Source organism: Brugia malayi (genome assembly GCF_000002995.4).
Source record: "Brugia malayi strain FR3 genome assembly, contig: Bm_v4_Chr4_scaffold_001, whole genome shotgun sequence".
In the NCBI taxonomy this organism is placed as follows: Eukaryota; Metazoa; Nematoda; class Chromadorea; order Rhabditida; family Onchocercidae; genus Brugia; species Brugia malayi.
The window spans coordinates 11,347,160-11,367,536 of record NW_025062478.1 but is presented as its reverse complement, the minus strand read 5'-3'; the positions used below and the strand labels follow the sequence as shown (position 1 = coordinate 11,367,536).

The following is a 20,377-nucleotide window of genomic DNA, read 5'->3' as shown; positions in this document are numbered from 1 at the left end:
TCACACTTTACATTTATTATGATATAATAATAACCAAATTACCTCTGCCACACCTTATCTCATTACAACAGCATAATGCTATACTTTCCGATTCGATCACGCAAAGGAGTGAGAAATACAAAGAGTGGAAGGAATTGCCGAGAAAATGAGATGACGACAACAAATGCTTCTTCAAAACTAACTTCCTAAGGTAACCGACCAATCACTTTGAGAAAATTATATCAGTGAGATATTTCTGAATAGAATTTTCATAACAAGCATCTCATTGTGAACTGAGTGATAGATCGAAACTTGGATTGCAAAGTGTACGTTTCTGGAAGGGGAAGTGAACGTGTGTACGACAGGTGTTACGTCAGATTAAGTGTATGTATTCCGGATGGAACATATGATTTGTATGTAGATATATGTGGATGTGCCACAGGATTCTATGTTTCGTTCCATCGATCGCACGTGTACGTTTCATTCGGTGGGAACATACCGCTGTTAGCAGCAGAGGAAGAGGTCTTGGGAATTTACATGAAGTACGTGAAGCGTTACGTTTTCTCTTTATTAAGTATTGTAAGTTGAACCGTGCTACTAGCGCAACTAATCGTACCTTGTTTTCACTTGTCATCATGCCAGAAATATTTAATTTAATTTAACGAAACTGCTCGAACAGCATCTCATATGGTTTATCTCCGTCAATTATTACAGGAAGTGAACAGACGGTTCACACAGCGAATCGTGAAAAGATTACATCGATGGGATGGAATAAGTGAAAATGAGTGGTTCATGATCTACCGCGATAATTATGCCTCACGTTTTGTTTTACTAGTTACCCTGGCGGTACCCTTGATTGGCTTTTTGACATCCGAGAATTGTGTGGCTAACGTGAAAAGGGGCCGACTATGGAATGCTGTCAAAGATACTAACATAGTTCAGCAGGTATTATTTTTTAAAAGTGTCGTATTACTTATGTTGACATAATATGATAGCTTGCAGATGGGTGTTCTTGTTGTACTGCCGATATTTTCGTTTTTGGTGGTCATGTATTTGGCATGGCATCTGAATGCCATAAGAATTCATCGTATTTATATCAGTAAAAAAGACCAGAAATTGTTTTTTGCCGTCATCTCTCACTATGGGATATTTACACGAAAGGTTAGCTGAAGTCTCACTCATGTTTCATTTTTCTTACGAGTCACTGTGAACAAAAATAATTTGAACATTGAACTTGAATATTTATGTGGGAGTATGGTCGTTACGTTTTAGGAACAGGGTCTATCTAAGAATAACAAAAATATTGAGAAAAGAACCTAACACTGGATTTTCATTCTCGGAATTCTACTACTGATTATTTTTCTACACTTGGCTGAAAACTGTTTTAATGTCGTTGTATGAATCGGACAAACCATTGCTGTCTCTCCTACTCTCATTTTGCTCGGGAATCAATATTGATTCGCAAAGAAAAATAGCTGTAGTAAATTGTTGAATATTCGTCTCTTATTTCTTTCTGGACTCTTTTTTTCTTCCCTGCTTAATTCGAAGAAGGAAGCTGCTATAAGGTTGATTAGAACAAATGGGACGAAACGCTCATTTTTATCTTTCCATATCGGGAAAGCAAACTTTTATCTTACGACATTCATTGCGTCTAATTTCGATACCTAGTAAAATATGTGTGTTTAGAAAATCCAGCTATTTTCTTAGTTAATTTCAAGTTGTTCTGCCCCAAATTTACATGTAGCACTTATCTTTTGGCTGCATTACCATTTCGAAATGTTCGAATTATAAACAATCTTGAAAATTCCGCTAAAATTAAATTACTATTTCCAGGTAAATATATTAGTTGTTAGTTCGTAGGAAAAGGAAATTACAAATAAAAGATTGGCTTCTTCCTGATTAGATTAATTTTACTCCTTAGAGATGGGCAAGAAACAGTCACTGTTGAATAGTAATGCATTGAAAATAGTGTAGTTGATATTTCTAATTCTGCTAATGGAGTAATTTTTTGTACATAGTATGGCAGTAACTAATGTAGTTGCAAAAAAATATGACGATTTTTTATAGCCTTATGTGTGTCAGTTATTGTTCTTTTAACTTTTTAGGAAGAATTTCGCCCGAATTAAGTATATAATCAAATGAAAATTCAGTTATAGTTGAATTGAGTTTTCACAACTTTTAGTTTTGTCCAAAGAGATAGTAGAAACTTTTAAGCAATTAATATATTGTATATTATGATATCAATTAAATTTCACTTTTCATTTTGTTAACTGTAAAGATAAACTGAAATGATATCAGTTAACAGCGTCGCTAAATTGCTTCACTTTTAGGTGCTTTTCACAAGGCACAACGTTCGAATTCTGGGAAGTGCCGGACATCAGCTATGGTCACTTGTGAAAGGTTCGATCAAAATCAACAAACATCGCTTTGTGCTTAATGATGAAGGCTTCCGAGACATCCAACATCGGCATTTGATGTTAGGGCGAAATATTAAACCGCCTCTGACTACCGATAAGAGTGAGGAAACAACGTTGTGATCCGTTAAATCCTCGTGTATTTCAATTATTAACAGAATAACAATGTCTTTACCTCACTTAATACGATGACGACATTTGTGAATTTTTTAGGGCGAATCTATAGCTAGATGATTTTCGGAAAACTCAGATTTATTGTGCTGCAATTACTCACTTTTTGTAAAGACACAGTATTCGCTGCCGGTGAGAATCTTAAAAGAGATGTGAATATTTCCAGCAGTCACACTGATCACTGCAGTTCATGATGGTTGAGTGTCTCTGAAGTAAAGGCATGAGCAATAGTGAAGATCTGTCAGTTTTTCTGTTGCTTCTCCATAGCAAGGAGAAGCGATAATATTTCAAGTATGATTTTTCAAGTATGAATATCAAGTAGATTTATTATTAAAATCAATCCATATATCATTTCGGATGAGGATACATATATGAATATAGGCTTTGACTGAAAATAATACTGACACACACATATGGGAAACAAAACAATCTAACATCTAAGAAATTCCTAATTCTCGAAATCAAAAAATGAAATTGACAGCAGAATGGTGGGAACAAACGAAGAATTGGTATCTGTAAGGAACTTGAAAGGAAGGCACTTTAAACATAGAACGCGTGGAAGTTAAGAACTGATAATGAAGTCTGTCAATTTTTACTATTCCCTACTGCAAAGAAAAGCAGTAGTAAAGAGTGACGGGGCACTTTTACAAGTGCAAAACATGGTATGCCAGGAGAAATAAAGCGGTAAACTCATTTCGGTCAATGAAGAAAGAACGGATATGCCTTAGCATAGTATTTTTAGCAGAAAATATAGAAAGACCATATTTCCCTCCCTAGCACTAAATATAAATGAAAACTGGTAGTAAGCTTTTTACGCCCTAAATTACACCACACAAAATCAGCTAATCTTCTTAGGCTTGCTGCTATCAATAATAATTTCTCATGTTATTCCTTCTATTCGAGAGATGTAAGTGTTACTATTATCTTCAGCACTTGATCGAGTCATGTTCTTTCCACGAAAATGCTCACTTCAATCAGCAATGTGTATCTATTTAACATGTCAACTAGTGCTCTGTCAATATATCGAAGCGAAAATGAAGGGTAAAGATAAAAAAAGGTATCTATCTATAAGCAGATTGCAGTATCAACAAGTTTTCAATAGTGTTGAATACCATCAAAGTAGCTACAGAAAGGCACAAATGAGTAAGAAGTTTGCCTTTGTTTTTTGTCTTCCATTATAATAAACAGACATTCGATATAAAAAAAGGAAGAAAAAAACGCAAGCAGGAAGCATGGGAAACAGCTGTCAAAGAGAAGCTCCTGAGTTGGTGTTTGTTGGTTTTCCTTTTTCTTCGAATGTAAATTGTTGATCATCTGCAGGGAAGAAGCGCCTTGGCGAATGCATTTCGAATGTTTGGAATGAATCGCGCAATTCTTCTAGCTCTGACGACGATAGCTAGAAAATCTATGATCAAATCTACTAATCAGCTAGTTCCAGGAGTAAAAGCGCAATCAAGTTCATCCAAGACAAAATCATGATAACATCAATAAAGCCTACCGGCTCGATCTTGTCAGCAGTACTCTGCTCGACCAGCATTTTTCCTGACAGAAGTCGTTTCAGTTCGGAACAAATTTGATTGAACCGTGAGTCAGGCAATGTTGCCTCTTCGTCTATTGTGCGCAGCACTCCCTCTTCAGTGACTGTGTCGAAAAACTGATATGCTGCAAAATGTTTGAAGGAGACACTGTAGGTACCAAGCATGAATTAACTCCAACACCTTGCCCTGCAAAGAAGCCAACGAAAAAAATCTATAGTCCGACAGAATATGAATATCACCGAGTATTTTTTGATAAAGTAGATAAATACTTACTGTAGGCAGTCAAACATCCCGAGAGTTCCAAAGATGCTGGACTGAAACTTTTCACCGGTTTGGCTCCTATAAATACGTTTATTTACTTACATGACATATCAATATAACATTAAAAATATCATCATCAAAAATATAACCTTTTCATTATGCATACAAGAAATAAAATATGTAGCAAGAATTAAGCTTCTCAACATCCTGAAGAAGCACATGGAAGGCACCATACAAATATCTCTTCAATCTTTCACCATCGTTCTTCGACCTTATCTACTAGAAAAATGCACGAAGAGTTGAGAGAGACTAGCAAAATTTTTGGAAAACAGGAATATATGAGAAAGCTGATGATTACAACTGTAAAAAATGTAAAGAACAAACCAACAACAGCAATACGCGGGAAAATATATGCAGTGACAAGTTGTGGAAGTACATTTGTTTTATCCTCCGATTGAATAGCGCCAGATGTTCTTAGTGGTTGCGCACGTGAGAAAAAAACATTGTGCGCTACTTCATGAGTGCTTAGATAGTCTGCACAACGTGCTATATTCCTGAAATTGAAACTTTTGGTGAATTAGAACGAAAATTCTGTGACGAGTGGAAACGAACAAGTATTCTGTTCCTTCCACTTTCCCACCTTTTATGAAGTATTGGACTTACATAACGAACTTTTCATATTGCTCTGAACCAGTTAACTGGAAGACAAAAGCATACGCAAACCATATCGGGCGCTTGACGACATATACATTATCGATGAGATGTTCACACCTCTATAAATCAGTTACGATATTACTGCTATACTTACTAGACACTTCAGTTTTTTGTTACATACGATAAAATAATGTGAGGATTTAGAGAGCGAATCCTAACTGCGATACACTTCACTGATCATGTATAACAGCGACACATGTAATAAAAGATATATTACATTAGCCTTGAGAGGTGCTACAAAGGATAAGAAATAGGATATGAAGGAATAAAGATGTTGGACAGAAGCTTACGCGATTGATCAAGTCAGAGTCATATGGCCAGGTTAAAAGATGAAGGTGTAGATGATTAATGGAAGCCAACGCCAGAAGACTGTTGAATAAAATGTGAAAGGAGTTATCCCTCACTAAAAGCATTATATCGGTTGCCAAACGAACTGCTACTTCGGACAAGATCTGCAAAATATTTCATTTAGAAAGTTAATAGGTTCATTTTAAAAACTGAAAGTCATGCTGTTTTTTTTTTTTTTTTTTTGTCCCTATGGAAAATATGCGTAGTTTCTATCATCGCACATTTCCCATAATAAAAAAAAAACATAAAATAGAAAAGATATATATTCAGGACTGACGATCGCACCATCTGGAAAACATAGCGCCCAAATTTTTTCTTTTCTGAGTAATAATACTGCCTTCAATTAAGTGGAGCGAAATTTACCTGTGGTATACAACAATTTATGCATGGCAATAGCAAAGAATGTCCTCTTGCAAGCGGTGAAGCATTAACTGCAACAACATGATAATCCGATGTATCATTGCTTAGTAAATGGTCCTTGCGTTGCAGATATAAAAGTATCTTAAAAAAAATTCTATCTTGAATCACTCATGATCGGTTGATTTATAACAGAAAGGGATATATACATATATGCCGTAGAAAATTATATTTCAAAAAATTGTAAAAGATGGCAATAACTAATTCTTGATGTTGATCACAAACTGACCTCATCTTCTTTCAATTTTGTGAAATTCCATCTCAGATTACTAAAAGGTTCACGTAATGCACGGAAATGCATTGGTTTACGCCTCTTTTCTCCACGTTCAACATTCAGCTGAAGACAATAAATCGATTTTCTCTAACTTATTCACCTATATATTAGATATAAAAACCCTTTTACACTAAAAACTGCAATTAATTCCGCTAAACTGTGCAGCAACAATTTTCTTGAACTAATTGTCGACCAAAAACTTTTCTTTAATTGATGTTATTAAAAATGATGAATGATAAACACCAGGTTCTCAAAAATGACACATGCTCATCCTGCACATTTTATCATCAGTCTCAAGGAAGTATATATGTGTGTGTATTAAAAGTATTGCTGACCAGAATTGCATTGCTTCTGCAAACCAGAAGTACCATGCAGTCGAACTTGTAATAAATACTAAGTAAATAAAAGCGGACTCACTCAAAGAATATCGATACTTAATATCGTGACATCAATCAATTTATTAGTCTTAGTTTTGAAGCCAAGATTGGAAACAGTGATTGGGACAATAAACAATTTAAATAATCTGATCATTTTTTTCCATTGAATTGTAGCATATTATTGTATTGCATAATTACTATATTACTATAATGTAGACCAACCAAAAGACGAAAACAAAAGTACCAGAAAAGAGAATTGTAAGAGCTAAGTTTTCTGATCAATGTCACAATGGGTCGAACTGTTACATATCTCGCTTTTTCTCAACTTACTGGAACCTTTCATTGGACTCAAGAGTAGCTTAATAATTGATTAGAAATCAAGGTAACAAACCTGTACCGAAAAGTTGAATTCACCCTCCAGCAGTTTGTACATACAGTTTAGATCATAGTTCAATACATTACGCTTCTCAGCATCTTCCCATCTGGATATAAGTATATCTTCGAACTGCAATGAGCTCTTAATTTATGAAATCTGAATAATTCAGTGAACTTTTCTTCGAAGTAATATGAAGAAATTAGCAAAGTATTTGTAAGAGAAATATTATAGAAGAAAACCGGGATAAAGAAATGTGGATGAAAGAAAAAAAGAATGCAGCTGAGTATACTCTCCCTCCCGAATAAAGATATTTAAGTTGAAGTAATACTCTGGAAAACAATGTCGGCTCAAAATAAACAGGCTAGTGCTTCTTATTTGAAAGAAAACGAACAAACACTGCTGCAATTCAAAGCGAGAGCTTCCAGGTTGAAATAAGAAACCGATATTAATACAATATAATAATGTATTTCGTCCTAAAATATGTTTACGTCTGAAAGAATTGACTCACTTTTGAGCAATCTTCATTATCATTTGATAGAGGATTCCTTAAATCGTAAATAAAATTTGATGCCGAATAAGAGAATAATGAAGCGGACGAAATGCAACCTTGGCTAACAGGTGTCTGAAATTTGAATTGTTGCAAAAATAGTATAAATGAACAACTTGGTAATTATGACATAGCTTCCCATCACGGCCGGTTTTTTCCACTATTTCGAGCTGTCCTCAACTCTAATGATAAACACAATGTTCACTACACGCACAACGTCTCAAAATAATATATTTCTCAATTATACAATATAATTTTCTATCCTTTCCCTTAACTTCAACTGATAATGAGTCGTCGATATACAAGCTAGTCTAATTTTCTGTGACAACCTCAATACATTAACTTATAGATTTCACCTGAATAGCGGAGCCCAACAGACGGCTCTGTGATGAAGCGCTAAGCATAGCAATCTTATGATTTATAGTAAGTGAAATATGAGCCTTCTCGATGGCACGTGAACACTAAGTATCGAGATAACTGCATTTAGTCCAATAAAGGACCTGAAAAGTCCATAAGTCACACAGAATTGGAAAAGCTATACTTCCTACACGGCATATACGTATACTAAGAAATATCATAATCATCCACAGAATAATAAAACCAACCAAATAACTTGACAACAACAAACTACTTTTACATAGAAATGGGTCACTGATACTCACACTGATAAATGCATTACTTATGTTTTGGTTAAGTTTCCAGTCCTTTTTTTTTCATGTTCAATTACCTAACGTTCCTGTTGAACATTTTATTAGTGCTAGTATAATTTTAACTGCTATTATGTTGGAGATTGGAGGTGCTGGCTTACATTGTACTACTAAATGTTGAAATTATTAGAAGAGATTAGTAATTCGAGTAATAGTTAAATGCTAACCCATTCTTACAATAACTTGCTCTAATTTCTTGTACTCCTACCAATACATCTTACCACTTTTGTGTTTTCCTCCACACACGTACGCTTGTGTTTATTTCCGGACACGGGCAACGGAACTGTCACTCAGTACTGTTCTCCCAAAGTCTTGCTTAGAAATCTCGCTTATACATTCCCACTTCCCGGCACACTGGAAGCAATGTCCTACCGATCTCTAATCTTCAGGGAATCCGAAAATCAGCGATACAAGCGGTCTTGCAGACGGTCCAAGTGTTTTGCGGTTGGCCGTACCTGAGCTGTAAAGTGGGCAGGTAACTCGGGAACAGTCGAGTGAATTGGTTTGAGTATCCATTCTATTCGAATATTCTACCTGTCACTACTTATTATTTACCCGTAATTCTACCCGGTTTAACTCCTTCGAAAAGTGACAGTATAGTCTGATGAAGTGATGTCGTTGTGGCCATCCGCTCGGGAAAGCGACGACGGTCCGAGAAATGGTCCCGAGATAATGACACGATATTGTCACTTGTATCATTACTTGCGTGGGGAGACGTGTGAGAAATAGAGAAATGTATTACGCTGAATGAGTATCATGGCGAACTTCAATCTTTTTTTCCGTGAATGTGTACGTTTATTTCGTGAACGTATTTAACACGTTCGCTTGCATTTGTGGTGGTACATTTGGCGTTAATGTTGGCGTTAATACGTCTAAACAGAACGGAAGTTATTATTGTGGACAAAAATTGTTTATTATATATTAATATGCATCATTTTAAGAAAGGTCGAAGTTTCATAGAAGTTTCAGTTTGTTCTGTTTTCATTCATTTATGCTCGTGTGTTACTTTATTTCATTTATCGTGACAACTATTCTTTTCCAAATTTACTTGTAATCATTCAATAGCATAAGTTCTCTTTAAAATCGAGCTTAGATTTTAAGAAGAATTTAGTAAATAGGCCCATATGCATTCTTTAATATTATCAGTGAATGATCTATTAGAATTTGTTTTAATTGCTTTTCTATTTTGCATTTTGTTTCGTGCATAATCCGTCGCGCAGCGCAGCAACAAGCCATCATTCATTCGAATATGTTGCAGTATTTTACTCTGTCGTATTGTGATTCGTGATGGCGCTGAATCGGTATGCATTGGCCGCCGGAACTCGGCCCATGGAAGCTTCTATTTTACGGCGTAGTCAACCGACATATACAAGTAAACTCTTTCCCTTCAGCATTTTTCATTGTCTCGCATCGATTTGCTGATCGTGTCATTGATGCGTCACTGCGACGTTTAAGTAAAGTGGGAATAAAGAACAAAGTTCCTGATAATTGATCGAAACAATGGTTTGTGTAGGAGGGATGTGAAAATTGAAGTTATGGATATAAAACTTTGTAATATTTCGCAACTTTAGTTAATGTTCTCATGAGCACTGCGAAGCAAGGAAGCAATGTAGTAGGAAGGAAAGATGTACCAGAAAAAATTGGATTTTTTACGAAACTGAAATGTCGTTTTCAAGGTTGGCTTGTTAATAATACATCGTTTTTATTACTGAACTCTTAGATTATGATTTTTGCATTCGAATCTTTCAAGTACCTTCATTTCCTTAGTCAGCATTGTATTGTAGTATGTCATTGTTTTATAGGAATCCCGCTGAAGGATGAGACGCATGCTCCGATATCCTTTATGAGGGATATCGGGAAACAGTATATTCCCCCACCTCTACCAGAGATACCAAAAGATTTCAAGGAATATCCGGAACGTGATTTGGTATGTTTAAAGATATTTTTTGGTTTTGTTCCTTGAATACTTATCTTCTATCAGTATGATGAATCAAATTGGATTTTACAATGTTGTAGTAGGATATTGATACGTATGATTTTCACTGCTTCATGACCTATTCTTAGGTGAATTATCCATATCCTGTGAAGCGTATGTATCCGCCGAAATTGCGACTTCTGATCGTGCCAGACAAATTTATGAATGATTTCCATAAATACACCGGGACATCTGGTAAACCCAATATTTTTCTTGAAATCTGTGTTATAGACTTCTGAAATAGTAAGATTTGGTACGAGTGCTTGTGATTCCTTTGGAATCACATTAAGAATCGGCGCGTTTTAATTTTGGTGACAAATCTTGGTTTTTAGTGAGCCTATGTCAGCGGCTAATTTTTTTCCCATTAATTTCGATTATGTAATCTAATAATTTCTCCATCATTAATAATACTACACTGATAAATTTATGCTTCTGTAGGGCCATATGTATTCTTCGCGATGCTTTATGCATTTCTGCATACGAAGGGGCTATTTGAGATTGCCCACGATAGAATGAAGATCTTGGTCCTCCTCTTCTACTATTACATATTCTCCAGGGCCTTCAACTGTGAGTCCTCGCAAATTTCCTTATTTAATGTCTCTTCACTAATATTTTTTATATGTTCCTGCCTTTCGAAACAGAACTTACACTTTTTTTATCCGTTGCTTTCATTCGGTAGAGCTGGAGAAAATGGCAGTAAATTTCAAAGTGATAAACCGTGTAACTCTGTTGTTTCGTTTCCCACTTTACACCACTTTCTGTATTGAACAGTTTGCTTTATATATTGGGAACATCTACCATCTTTTTTTCTTATTTACAATCCGGACTGTTACAGATCGATGGGACAAATATTTCTATGAAAATTGTAAAGAAGTGGAAAAGAAATACCTGGATATCATCGACAATAACTTCAAAGCAGTTCGAGAAGTTCAGGAGGTGAGATGCTGCATAAGTAACACAGTGCTAGCAGTGATAAAGTATTGATAGAGCAGTCCTTTTTTTATTATTGAAATTCCTTCCTATATTGAAATATTCTGCAATGATTTTTTATTATAAAAAGGAAAAAATGGAATAATTTCCGCAGACACCCAGATTCGGGATAGGACTCCGACAGTAGTTTTCTAGGCTGGAATCTCATTTTAGACATCAAAAGCTGAAAGAAGTGCTTATGCAGCTGTGAAGGAGTACTATCCAGCAATCTTTAAAGAGAATTTGGCCCTTCAATTAGAGTCAACTTATCGAAAAAACGTGGAGAGATTGACTACTGAGATGAAACGTCGCCTTGATTATTTACAAGAAACGGAAGCTGTAAAATATAGTTTCGCTCGTGACCACATGTTAAAATGGATCATCAAATCGGTAAGTTTAAACTCTTCCCTAACTTCTGCTTTAGTGAAATCTCATGCACTTTTTGGTAATATATGAGATCCACCTTCTGTCTGACTAACAATAAATTGCGTACATTTATTCTATTGCCCAAAAGTATCGCTGTAATATTGTAAATCAATGAAAAAGATTTGCAGGTCCAATCAGAGATAATGGATAATAAAGAGAACATTAAGGAAAAATATATGGATACCTGTATCGAACAGCTCAAGGGGCTTTCTTTACAACGATAAGTAGGATCTTTCTTCGTATATGTGTTAGGTACATGTGGCCTTGATGGACGTTATTATAAACTAAGATATACCGTGATAGTCCTAATGAATTATGCGAATGTCTTGAAACCATATGATAAAAACTAGAAAGGAGGAATATTCATATGTATGCATGAATTAAATGATTTCCTCTGTTGGTGAATAAAGTTTTCCCAAAAATTTTTGTACTGTGAACTGCTTCTTATCTCCATTGTGAAGTTAACAATACTAACACTAACATAGTGTGGATAGTGGGAATATGTGACGACTACGAACATGTATGAAGCTGAAATCAGCTGTTTCTATCAAAGATTAATAAATGTTGCATTCATGGCGTAAAACACGAAACCACTACAAATTTATCATGAGTTTTCAAATGGTGGTGAGATCATCAATTGTTCGTCTGTATTCTTTGTTAGGTATAAAAGCTTCCCATCGAGATGCAGGATATATATGTTTGTTCTTTTCGTACCAACTTCGTAGTACAACCTGAAAAAGTAATGCAATGGATTAGTTTTTCTTACTAAGGATTTTTGCCCCTTCTCCATTAAAGTTTGTTTTCCTTTTCCATTAAAGCCTAAAAGTCTTTAGTATTTTTCTTTAAGCCATATTAACTGAACACACCACAAGGCACAAATATGAATGAAGCTGATCTGTCACATTAACTATTTTTCTGCATCGATTAAAGATTTTTAAACACAGATTTTTAATGTTGAAATTATTAATCGGTTCTCAATTAATCTGCAGAGAGATGAAAAGAAGTCATTGATACTAATTATACATCGTGAATTTTGATGATACCTTGGCTGGATGAGATTCGCCACAATCTACAGCAGCATCCTGCCTTAGCCGTATTTCCCCTGCGGCATCAAATTCATAGAGAGGACCAGTTTTTCCCATTGCTTTCGTTACAATGAAATCTTGGAACCTAGACGATGACATTTTTATTTGCAGATATACCTGTACGGATTCTATTCCCTTTATTCTATATGCGGAAAATATATGATGTGTAGTTATTATGCATTAAATATCGGTAGTAAAGGTAACAGATTCAGATTCAGTTCTGACAATTACGTTTCCATTGATAGTATGGAATAAAAAAAAAAACTAACGTGTAGAAATGAGGTATGATGAGATCCTCCTTAACAAACATCAAACTCTCTGGTACAGCAGCCCGCGTTTCACTGAATTCCCTTTTCAATAACTGCAAAAGTATGATTGAACTGGTGAATTTCAGTGGTTCTCTTCTCTTAGAGAGGAAGAAAAAGTTGTGACGATGGTAAAATGTATGAAATATTACTTCAAGTGCACGGACAAGAAATTGTGATATTGTATTTCCTTTTTTCATTTTCAAGTCCTTCCGATGACTAGAGCCATCCCAATAAACGAATGCAATATTGATCTCCTCGTTTTTCTCTTTCTCTTGCAATGCTTGCCACTCTTTTGCGAGATCTTCCTTCAACCTTTAATACATATTCATTTGAAAATTTATTATTAAAAAATCAATGAAGTGAACACAAACTTACCTAGCCATCTCTTTTTCTCGGTTACGATCCGGAAGGAATGCTGTCTCCACCGTTGGATCCATGCCCATTCGCTGAAATTAGATTATACATCTACTGGCAACTGGCAATTTTGTGGTAAGCGAAGTCCTATAAGCATCAAAACGCCAACTTTTTTTTCTATTGGCACAGACGCTGTATCCTCTTCATCTTCATCTTCATCACTGAATGCAAACGAAAGCACTCGTTTCTGAAATTACAACATTCATTAAATATGCATAAAATGAACGGAAAATTGAGGAGGCTGGAAGTACACACAGGAAGATCACTAAATCTAAGTATGGAGTGATGGTGAATCGTGGACTAAAGACAAATTCCTTGATGATATGGTAATGGAGCCAAGTAAATACCTTCCACAAATATAATATATGAATGCAAGCCGTTAAATTACAATCATCATTTCTCACTTAAATATGATGAATAAAAGCAATGATGTATATGAAGGGATATAATATTAGAACTTACTTGACAACCTTTACTATCGTTATCTGCACTTCTAATAGCTTCCTTCGAATTACCTTCAACCGCTCTTTGCAACTCCCTGCAGAATTATCAAAGTTCACATCCAATATCTTTCACTCACTGCATTTTCTATTATGATATGAGATTCTACCCTACCTTGACCTATGACCAAAACGGCTGGTCAACATCCTAGCTTGCTCGTTCGGTTCTCAAAATATCCACTCCAATTCTAGCTTTATTTGCAGCTGTTATTATTGTATATTCAAAATTTTGAAAAATATTCATATTGATGAGTATCAAACATCGGAGTAATCCACGGTAAAAATTGATGGCAGGGCAGAACCTTGCTTCAACCACATCTCGTTGCTTTTCTCGCATTTCGTCCAGTGTCACCAGACCAACAGTGCTTGTTTTCAGAGAATCTTCTATAGCATCATAATTTGCGGTGAATTTTGTCGTGATACCTGACTTCACTGAAATATCAGAAGCTTAAATGAAGAAACAACCGAAGTCCTCTCATCGTGCACTAATAATTTAAAAATTAGCATGAATCACAATTGGACATTATGTCCTTATCAAAAAAAAAAAAAGGAAGTCTTACGATTCTTCGTTTCTTCCTCCAGTTTTCGTCGTCTTTGCTCGATAGCTTCCTTAGCACGCTCACGTTTCTTGGCGATATGAATCAAACGTCCTTCGTCTGCCTTAGACATTTTCCTGAAGAAACATTTTTATGATCAAACATTGTTACTGTTATACTGCAAGTCGTGAGCCGCTTGTCGCACTATCAGAAACTACACATTTTTGGGAATTCCGAATAATCCATTAAATATACGACGATGTAGATCAATTGTAACAAAATAAAAGAGAACACAGTACGAATACACTGAAATGGAAATGATTTTTCAATGGGATAATCACTAAAAGAGTTGTTCTCCAGTATAGGAAAGCTTTTTACCATAATTGAATTCCTTTTAGCACAAATGAATAAATCATTATATATATTACCCTGAATATTACTGTGTTTCGGTACAAATTTTAACTATGCTAGTCTAACTTTCAAAGATTTGAGTTTTCATAGTCGGACAAAACAAAACATATAATGGTTTATCTAGTCCTCTGGGCAACACTTTACTTCCTATCGTCCTGAACACACCTTTAACTGCTTGGGTTAAACATGAACGGATAACGGTGATGAGCATCCTTCTTCTCCGAAGTATATATACCCAGGTGATTTTTGAATATGATAAACGTTGCAACCAACGAAGTTGTGAATCTTTAAATGTAAATGATTAAATAAATAACCATGCACCTCAAGCAATCACAAGATCTTCTATAAATCAAGCAAACTTTTATTAATGCTCATTTTCGATGTGGTGGAACATACCACTGAAGAATATGCATGAATATCTAAAGCATATTTTGAAACACTGTAGATTCAAAAAGTGGGATTCGAAAGTGATTTAAAGTAATTGATTTTTCGAGACTTTTTCTTAAGATCCAAAATGATATCGGAAAAACTAAGCAACAAGCAATCCTCATATTATAGTGAAGACATAAGCTAACTCAAAAACAAAGAAAAGAAAGTAGTATATTACAACAGTATCAATCCTATCACATATTTGCTTTTACTTTCAATTAAACACCTTTCTGTATTAGTAGATACTGTTCACTACTGTTATTCATTTCCGTTGTTAAAATTCAATTCCCCAATAATATGCTACACTCTACTTGAATAAAAACAGTTGCTGGTATCTTTTTACGGTGCCTTTTCTTAAAACACAGAAGGCATCGTAAGCTTGAACCATATAATATACCTTTCCCCTTTCCCCTTTCCCCCTGGTATGGACTTTCCCTTGAAATATACAAAAGTCTCGTCCCTTTTTGTAAACCAGGACAAGAAAAAAAAAAACAAAACAAACGTGAAAACAAAAAAACCAACAAACGTACTGTATATCCATATGCAGAAGTGTATTTATTTGAAATGCTAAGTTTATCAGCCAGTTCGCTTCTATATACCTTAAACAGCATCGAAAGGAAGAGACATAATTACAAAATACCCTTTTATAGCGATTCATGTCTATATCCATTGAATCATATAGAAGCAGTTACTTCATTTTCTTTCAGTCTTAAAAAAACCACAAAATACTATAGTGGATAAGATCCGAAGAGAATGAACTAGAATCAAATAAGCACGTGCCATGATTCCAGTGGAAAATCATAGCCATTAGCGATATGAAGAATGAAATCTATATTCAGTATATTCGGCAGTAGAGGGTAACTGAAATTACGCTTTGTGAAACTTATATCAAATCTCCTCCTTGTCTAGCCAAGACCTTAAAAAGACTATGAAAATACACTCCCACTTCATATTTCTTTTAGTCTTAACTGAAGAGAATGAAAGCAGTGGATAAGAATCATTATATATATATATATATGGATATAAGTACGCTTTTGAAATTCATCTATTAATTCTTTTAGGAGGGAGTTTAAAAGGAGCACGGATATTGGGGAAATACCGATGTACGATAAATTATTAGTTTATAATACCTGGAAAAGTTGAATTCTACATGAACACTTCATTAATTTTATCGATCTCAAGGCCAGTGGCATCCAAAGAAACTGGTGAATGACAAATTCCTTCCATTTCTGACCGTACCAAAACATTTTAGATGAGTATCAGAAATGAATCGCCCGATTAATACTGATGCGGAAAAGATACCTCAAGTCAGAATTCCTTATGACTCAGATGACTTAGTGTAAGGCATCATTGTACCAAAGCAAAATGGCAATAATTTTGGCTTTATTACATTTCAATTTGCTGATAAAGTTTACCAATTCATCAAATGAAATGAAATGAAAGACATTCACGTACAAGTTTTCACATCTGTACACGGCCCATTAATAATCCGACTAATAAGTGAGTTACAAAACCACCTGACCAAATGTTATTTGATTCACTATAAAAGATGAAATGTTACTTGATCCACTAAACAAATGAAATACAATACTTTTCACAATACTTTATGCTTATTTAATAAAAAATTGAGTGCAAACATGGAATTAGCCAAAACCGTTATTAACAGGTTTAATTGACAGCAAATAATTCATGTAATTCTTGACAAATCTACAATAAAATACATAGCAAACTGAACTTAATCAACTGAACATAGCATAAATGCAAGTGTGTAAATGTATTTTTGAGCAGTAAGGTGACTTACCATCGTTTCATTTTGAAGCCATTCCACGACCATCTCACTAGTTATTAAAGTTCTTGAGTATTAATTATCCTGAGGAATTAAATGGGTAACAGCCATTAGACACGATGGACACACTTTTCCCTTCTTGACCTCTTCCCCGCTTCTCCTGACCCTCAGTATTCCTGACTTTCCTGCCCATGTCCTTGCTGGTCGTAAGAGAACTGACTGACAGAGACAACAGATCAATAGCAAAGTAAATGAAGGAAGTGAGCAATGTCCAGAATACACTTGAGCGGACTATTTTCAAGTTAGCACGACTTCTCGAGAATTCAGGTACTCAGATAAATTGAGAAGACCCCTAACAGGGCTAGAACAGTTCTAGCACTATCGAACAACATAGCATCCTCAACAATATGTCATGGTCATTCAGATGACGGCCAGCCGTGAAAAATGGGCGCATTGTTTGGCGGTGTTGAGGCGGTAGTGTCATGAGTGGGTGGGTAGTTTGCTGGTGACATGACATAGCCGTGCGTGTTATGAAGAAGTATTTGTACCTGTAGCGTTCACAATCAAGTCTCAATTCTGCGTGTCCTGCAAGTATGCGTGATCGTCGTAAGCATATATAAAACTGCTGTGACTGCATTGCGTGATTGTCACTTTTTCTGTAAGCTGCTTTCTGCTAGGTTATCGTAATGACAACTGCACATCGACCAACTTTTGAACCAGCACGTGGTGGGTCTGGCAGGAATGAGGGTGATCTGTCGAAGCTGTCACAGCAGTATTCAAGCAAGGATATGCCGTCACACACGAAACTTAAATATCGGCAAAAGGGACAAAGTCATGCAGAAGATATTAAGTCGCGGGTAAGGATATTAAGTTGAGTTTTTAAGTGCATTAATTTGAGATACTAGCACACAGTTTAAAGTAAAAAAAGAGAGAAGGAAGCACAATTCCAGTCAGATTTTTGAAGTTTGAAGGGAAACATATGCTACAGCTTTTAAGTTTTAATCTTTGCAGAGGCTGTGCATCGTACTTTCGGCTGGTAAGGTAGTTTATTAATGCACTGGTTATTCAAGACTGCCATTGTTTTTACAGGATTTCCGCCGAGAATTGGATGAGAAGGAGAAAAATGTAGGACGTGAACGAAGAAGTCGAGAAACTGGTTGGAATGCGCAGAAAAAACCAAGACTGGAAGGAAGCTTAGCACCAAATGTCCAGGACGAAGATGATCCATATGATGATGATGTTAATGACGTAATCAGTAATTTTGTTTTATATGTTAGTTTATAATGATCTAAATCTGTCATCATGTATGTTGATTTTAGAATTCGGATGAAGATGAGGATGATGCCGCGGAACTGATGGCCGAACTGGCTAGAATCAAAAAGGAAAGAGCACTAGAGAAGGCTCAGCGTGATGCGGCATTAGCTGAAGAGCAGGTAAAAGCCAAGTGATTTAGTAGTTAATAAATAAGTGAGCTTTTATGTCGTCATTCATATTTCGTTTAATTCTGTTCATATACAAGTAGTTAGTAAGTAACTTTAATGACAAATATGATAAGCATAGTTTGTGTTAGAAGATAAACTGCCGAAGAAAATAGGGAAGCTTTATGCTTTGTGCCAAAATTTAACGATTCTTGAAGTGTTTTGTAGGAACGGATCAGGACCGAAAACATTCTACGCGGAAATCCACTACTCAATTCGGAGGCATCAGATTTCAAGGTATGTACATCAAATTATAGACTGCAATAATTTCGGTCTAGAAATAGCAGTACTAGTGATCTATAATGAGATCTGTGATGTATTGCATGAGATCTGTGATATATATACATTTTATTGTAAAATGAATGTTTGTTATGATTAGTAGTATATAGCATAGTCAGGATTACTGGGACTGGAAGCGGCAGCATTCAGACATCCGTGATATAATTTCAGTCAGCTCTGATATGTGCTTATTGTCAGACTTTTACTTTATTTTATTCATTTTTTTTTTTTTTTTTTATATATATATATAAAATAATTAAGGTCAAACGACGATGGGATGACGATGTAGTTTTCAAGAACTGTGCGAAAGGAATCGAAGAACGCAGGAAAGAACAGGTTTTTATCAATGATGCCATTCGCTCTGAATTTCACAAAAAGTTTATGGAGAAATATATTAAATGATGGTTTGATTACCTTATTATGCACTTTTTTAGTCAATACTTCTTGTGTTCTCATGTTTTGTTTGTCCCATGGTGTATATCTGTGTTGTCGAATCATGCTGAAAATACGATATTTCAAAATAAGCTGCAGTAAGTGAAGAAACGGGATGGAATATGAGTTTGTTCAATGGAACTGGAAATTAATGGTTAAAAAAAAAAGTGACAAAAAAAAAATTAGACTCTTATGTAGTTCAGTTGTGGACAAGTATAGGTTTTTCTGGAAATACTGAAATCATCCCTCTCCAAACCATCGTGATTCATAAGAAAATTGAAGATTTCTGGAGTTTTGTGTGTGTTTTTTTTATTTAACAGGTGGAAGTAAGCTGGATCTCAATGCTATTAAAAGTAAATAAAAAACTTGGCGGTGGAGCTGATTTGCAATTGTAAGTAAAAACAATACAAAATCTGATAAATTAAACACAGCGCTAGAACTAACTGCAATTAAATTACTAATATACAAATATAGATGAGTGCATTCTTATTTTTAGACCGATATTGTAACTTGCAGTTTACGGTGTGACGCACATTAAGTAGTATGTTCCCGTGCAGAATATTTTTGGTTCTGATCCGTTCCTGCAAAACTCGTATTCAAGAACGGTGTTGAAAGGCATACTTTCTCTACTTTTTCTGAACACTTTTAATACAAATCTGTTCTTTTATTATCATATCATTTATTATTATAAGTTATTCATTACTAGTTATGAGCAGAATTAAAAGAAATATGAGTGATGAAATGGATGAAAGCTCGCTTACGAAGCTTAGTCACTTGGCCATGTTCTTTAGCTAATACAGCATCACACCGAGTCTTGTCCAGTATTCGTTCCTTCTTGGTTCTAGCCAATTCGGCCATCAGTTCCGCGGAGTTATCCTTATCTTCATCTGAATATTATAGATTTAGATCACTATATGTTTTTCAGTTTGGATTTGTTGACCGGAAGAATATATGGCTTCACTGTTTCCTTTTCGAAAGGTGCCATTTCGCCGTCGCCTATGGTTCTAGGACTTTATGAGCCCTGGACAGATATACACTGCTTTTTAAGCTCCGATATATGTATACTGTAATGCCATTTTGGGATTGACTGTATCACTCAGTGCTAACAAACTTGAGATAGCGGAATCTTCATTTTATAAAGTACGGCCTATAAGACTAATAAGCCCCATCTATTCGTATTTGAATCGAACTTGTCATCCTGGAAATTAATGATCCCATCTCGTCTA

At 35.3% G+C, this 20,377-nt stretch overlaps 5 protein-coding genes across 6 annotated transcripts; 3 read left to right on the top strand and 2 right to left on the bottom strand.

The window, feature by feature from the left end:
* Nucleotides 1-404: 404 nt before the first annotated feature.
* On the top strand, nucleotides 405-3,745 carry Bm4570 (Uncharacterized protein; the record flags this gene model as incomplete). Its single annotated transcript, XM_043082448.1, has 7 exons — nucleotides 405-521; nucleotides 694-924; nucleotides 982-1,140; nucleotides 2,310-2,496; nucleotides 2,731-2,760; nucleotides 2,832-2,855; nucleotides 3,495-3,745. 7 exons carry the CDS (start codon nucleotides 405-407, stop codon nucleotides 3,743-3,745), a joined length of 999 nt encoding a protein of 332 aa, XP_042938382.1.
* Nucleotides 3,746-3,810: 65 nt separating this feature from the next.
* Nucleotides 3,811-7,820, bottom strand: Bma-mcp-1 (D330012F22Rik protein, putative; the record flags this gene model as incomplete). The annotated part of the gene is made up of 11 exons (XM_001896347.2): nucleotides 3,811-3,960; nucleotides 4,063-4,226; nucleotides 4,376-4,441; nucleotides 4,748-4,917; nucleotides 5,027-5,136; nucleotides 5,368-5,529; nucleotides 5,789-5,926; nucleotides 6,072-6,179; nucleotides 6,885-6,998; nucleotides 7,378-7,491; nucleotides 7,773-7,820. 11 exons carry the CDS (start codon nucleotides 7,818-7,820, stop codon nucleotides 3,811-3,813), a joined length of 1,344 nt encoding a protein of 447 aa, XP_001896382.2.
* A 1,590-nt stretch (nucleotides 7,821-9,410) lies between these two features.
* Bma-asb-1 lies at nucleotides 9,411-11,717 on the top strand (the record flags this gene model as incomplete). Of its 2 annotated transcripts, XM_001896346.2 has the most annotated exons (8): nucleotides 9,411-9,495; nucleotides 9,695-9,799; nucleotides 9,926-10,050; nucleotides 10,188-10,293; nucleotides 10,537-10,665; nucleotides 10,934-11,034; nucleotides 11,242-11,457; nucleotides 11,622-11,717. In XM_001896346.2, 8 exons carry the CDS (start codon nucleotides 9,411-9,413, stop codon nucleotides 11,715-11,717), a joined length of 963 nt encoding a protein of 320 aa, XP_001896381.2. The 2 variants fall into 2 exon arrangements, with proteins under 2 accessions (XP_001896381.2, XP_042938381.1); XM_043082447.1 differs by lacking the exon at nucleotides 9,411-9,495 and having other exon boundaries at nucleotides 9,706-9,799.
* A 390-nt stretch (nucleotides 11,718-12,107) lies between these two features.
* Nucleotides 12,108-14,469, bottom strand: Bm2814 (XAP5 protein; the record flags this gene model as incomplete). The annotated part of the gene is made up of 9 exons (XM_001896345.2): nucleotides 12,108-12,224; nucleotides 12,537-12,663; nucleotides 12,848-12,939; nucleotides 13,036-13,198; nucleotides 13,262-13,332; nucleotides 13,410-13,487; nucleotides 13,763-13,838; nucleotides 14,103-14,232; nucleotides 14,361-14,469. The coding sequence occupies 9 exons, from the start codon at nucleotides 14,467-14,469 to the stop codon at nucleotides 12,108-12,110; spliced, it is 963 nt and encodes a 320-aa protein (XP_001896380.1).
* Nucleotides 14,470-17,648: 3,179 nt separating this feature from the next.
* On the top strand, nucleotides 17,649-19,121 carry Bma-cwc-15 (Cwf15/Cwc15 cell cycle control protein; the record flags this gene model as incomplete). The annotated part of the gene is made up of 5 exons (XM_001896344.2): nucleotides 17,649-17,819; nucleotides 18,052-18,210; nucleotides 18,282-18,395; nucleotides 18,609-18,677; nucleotides 18,981-19,121. 5 exons carry the CDS (start codon nucleotides 17,649-17,651, stop codon nucleotides 19,119-19,121), a joined length of 654 nt encoding a protein of 217 aa, XP_001896379.1.
* Nucleotides 19,122-20,377: the final 1,256 nt, after the last annotated feature.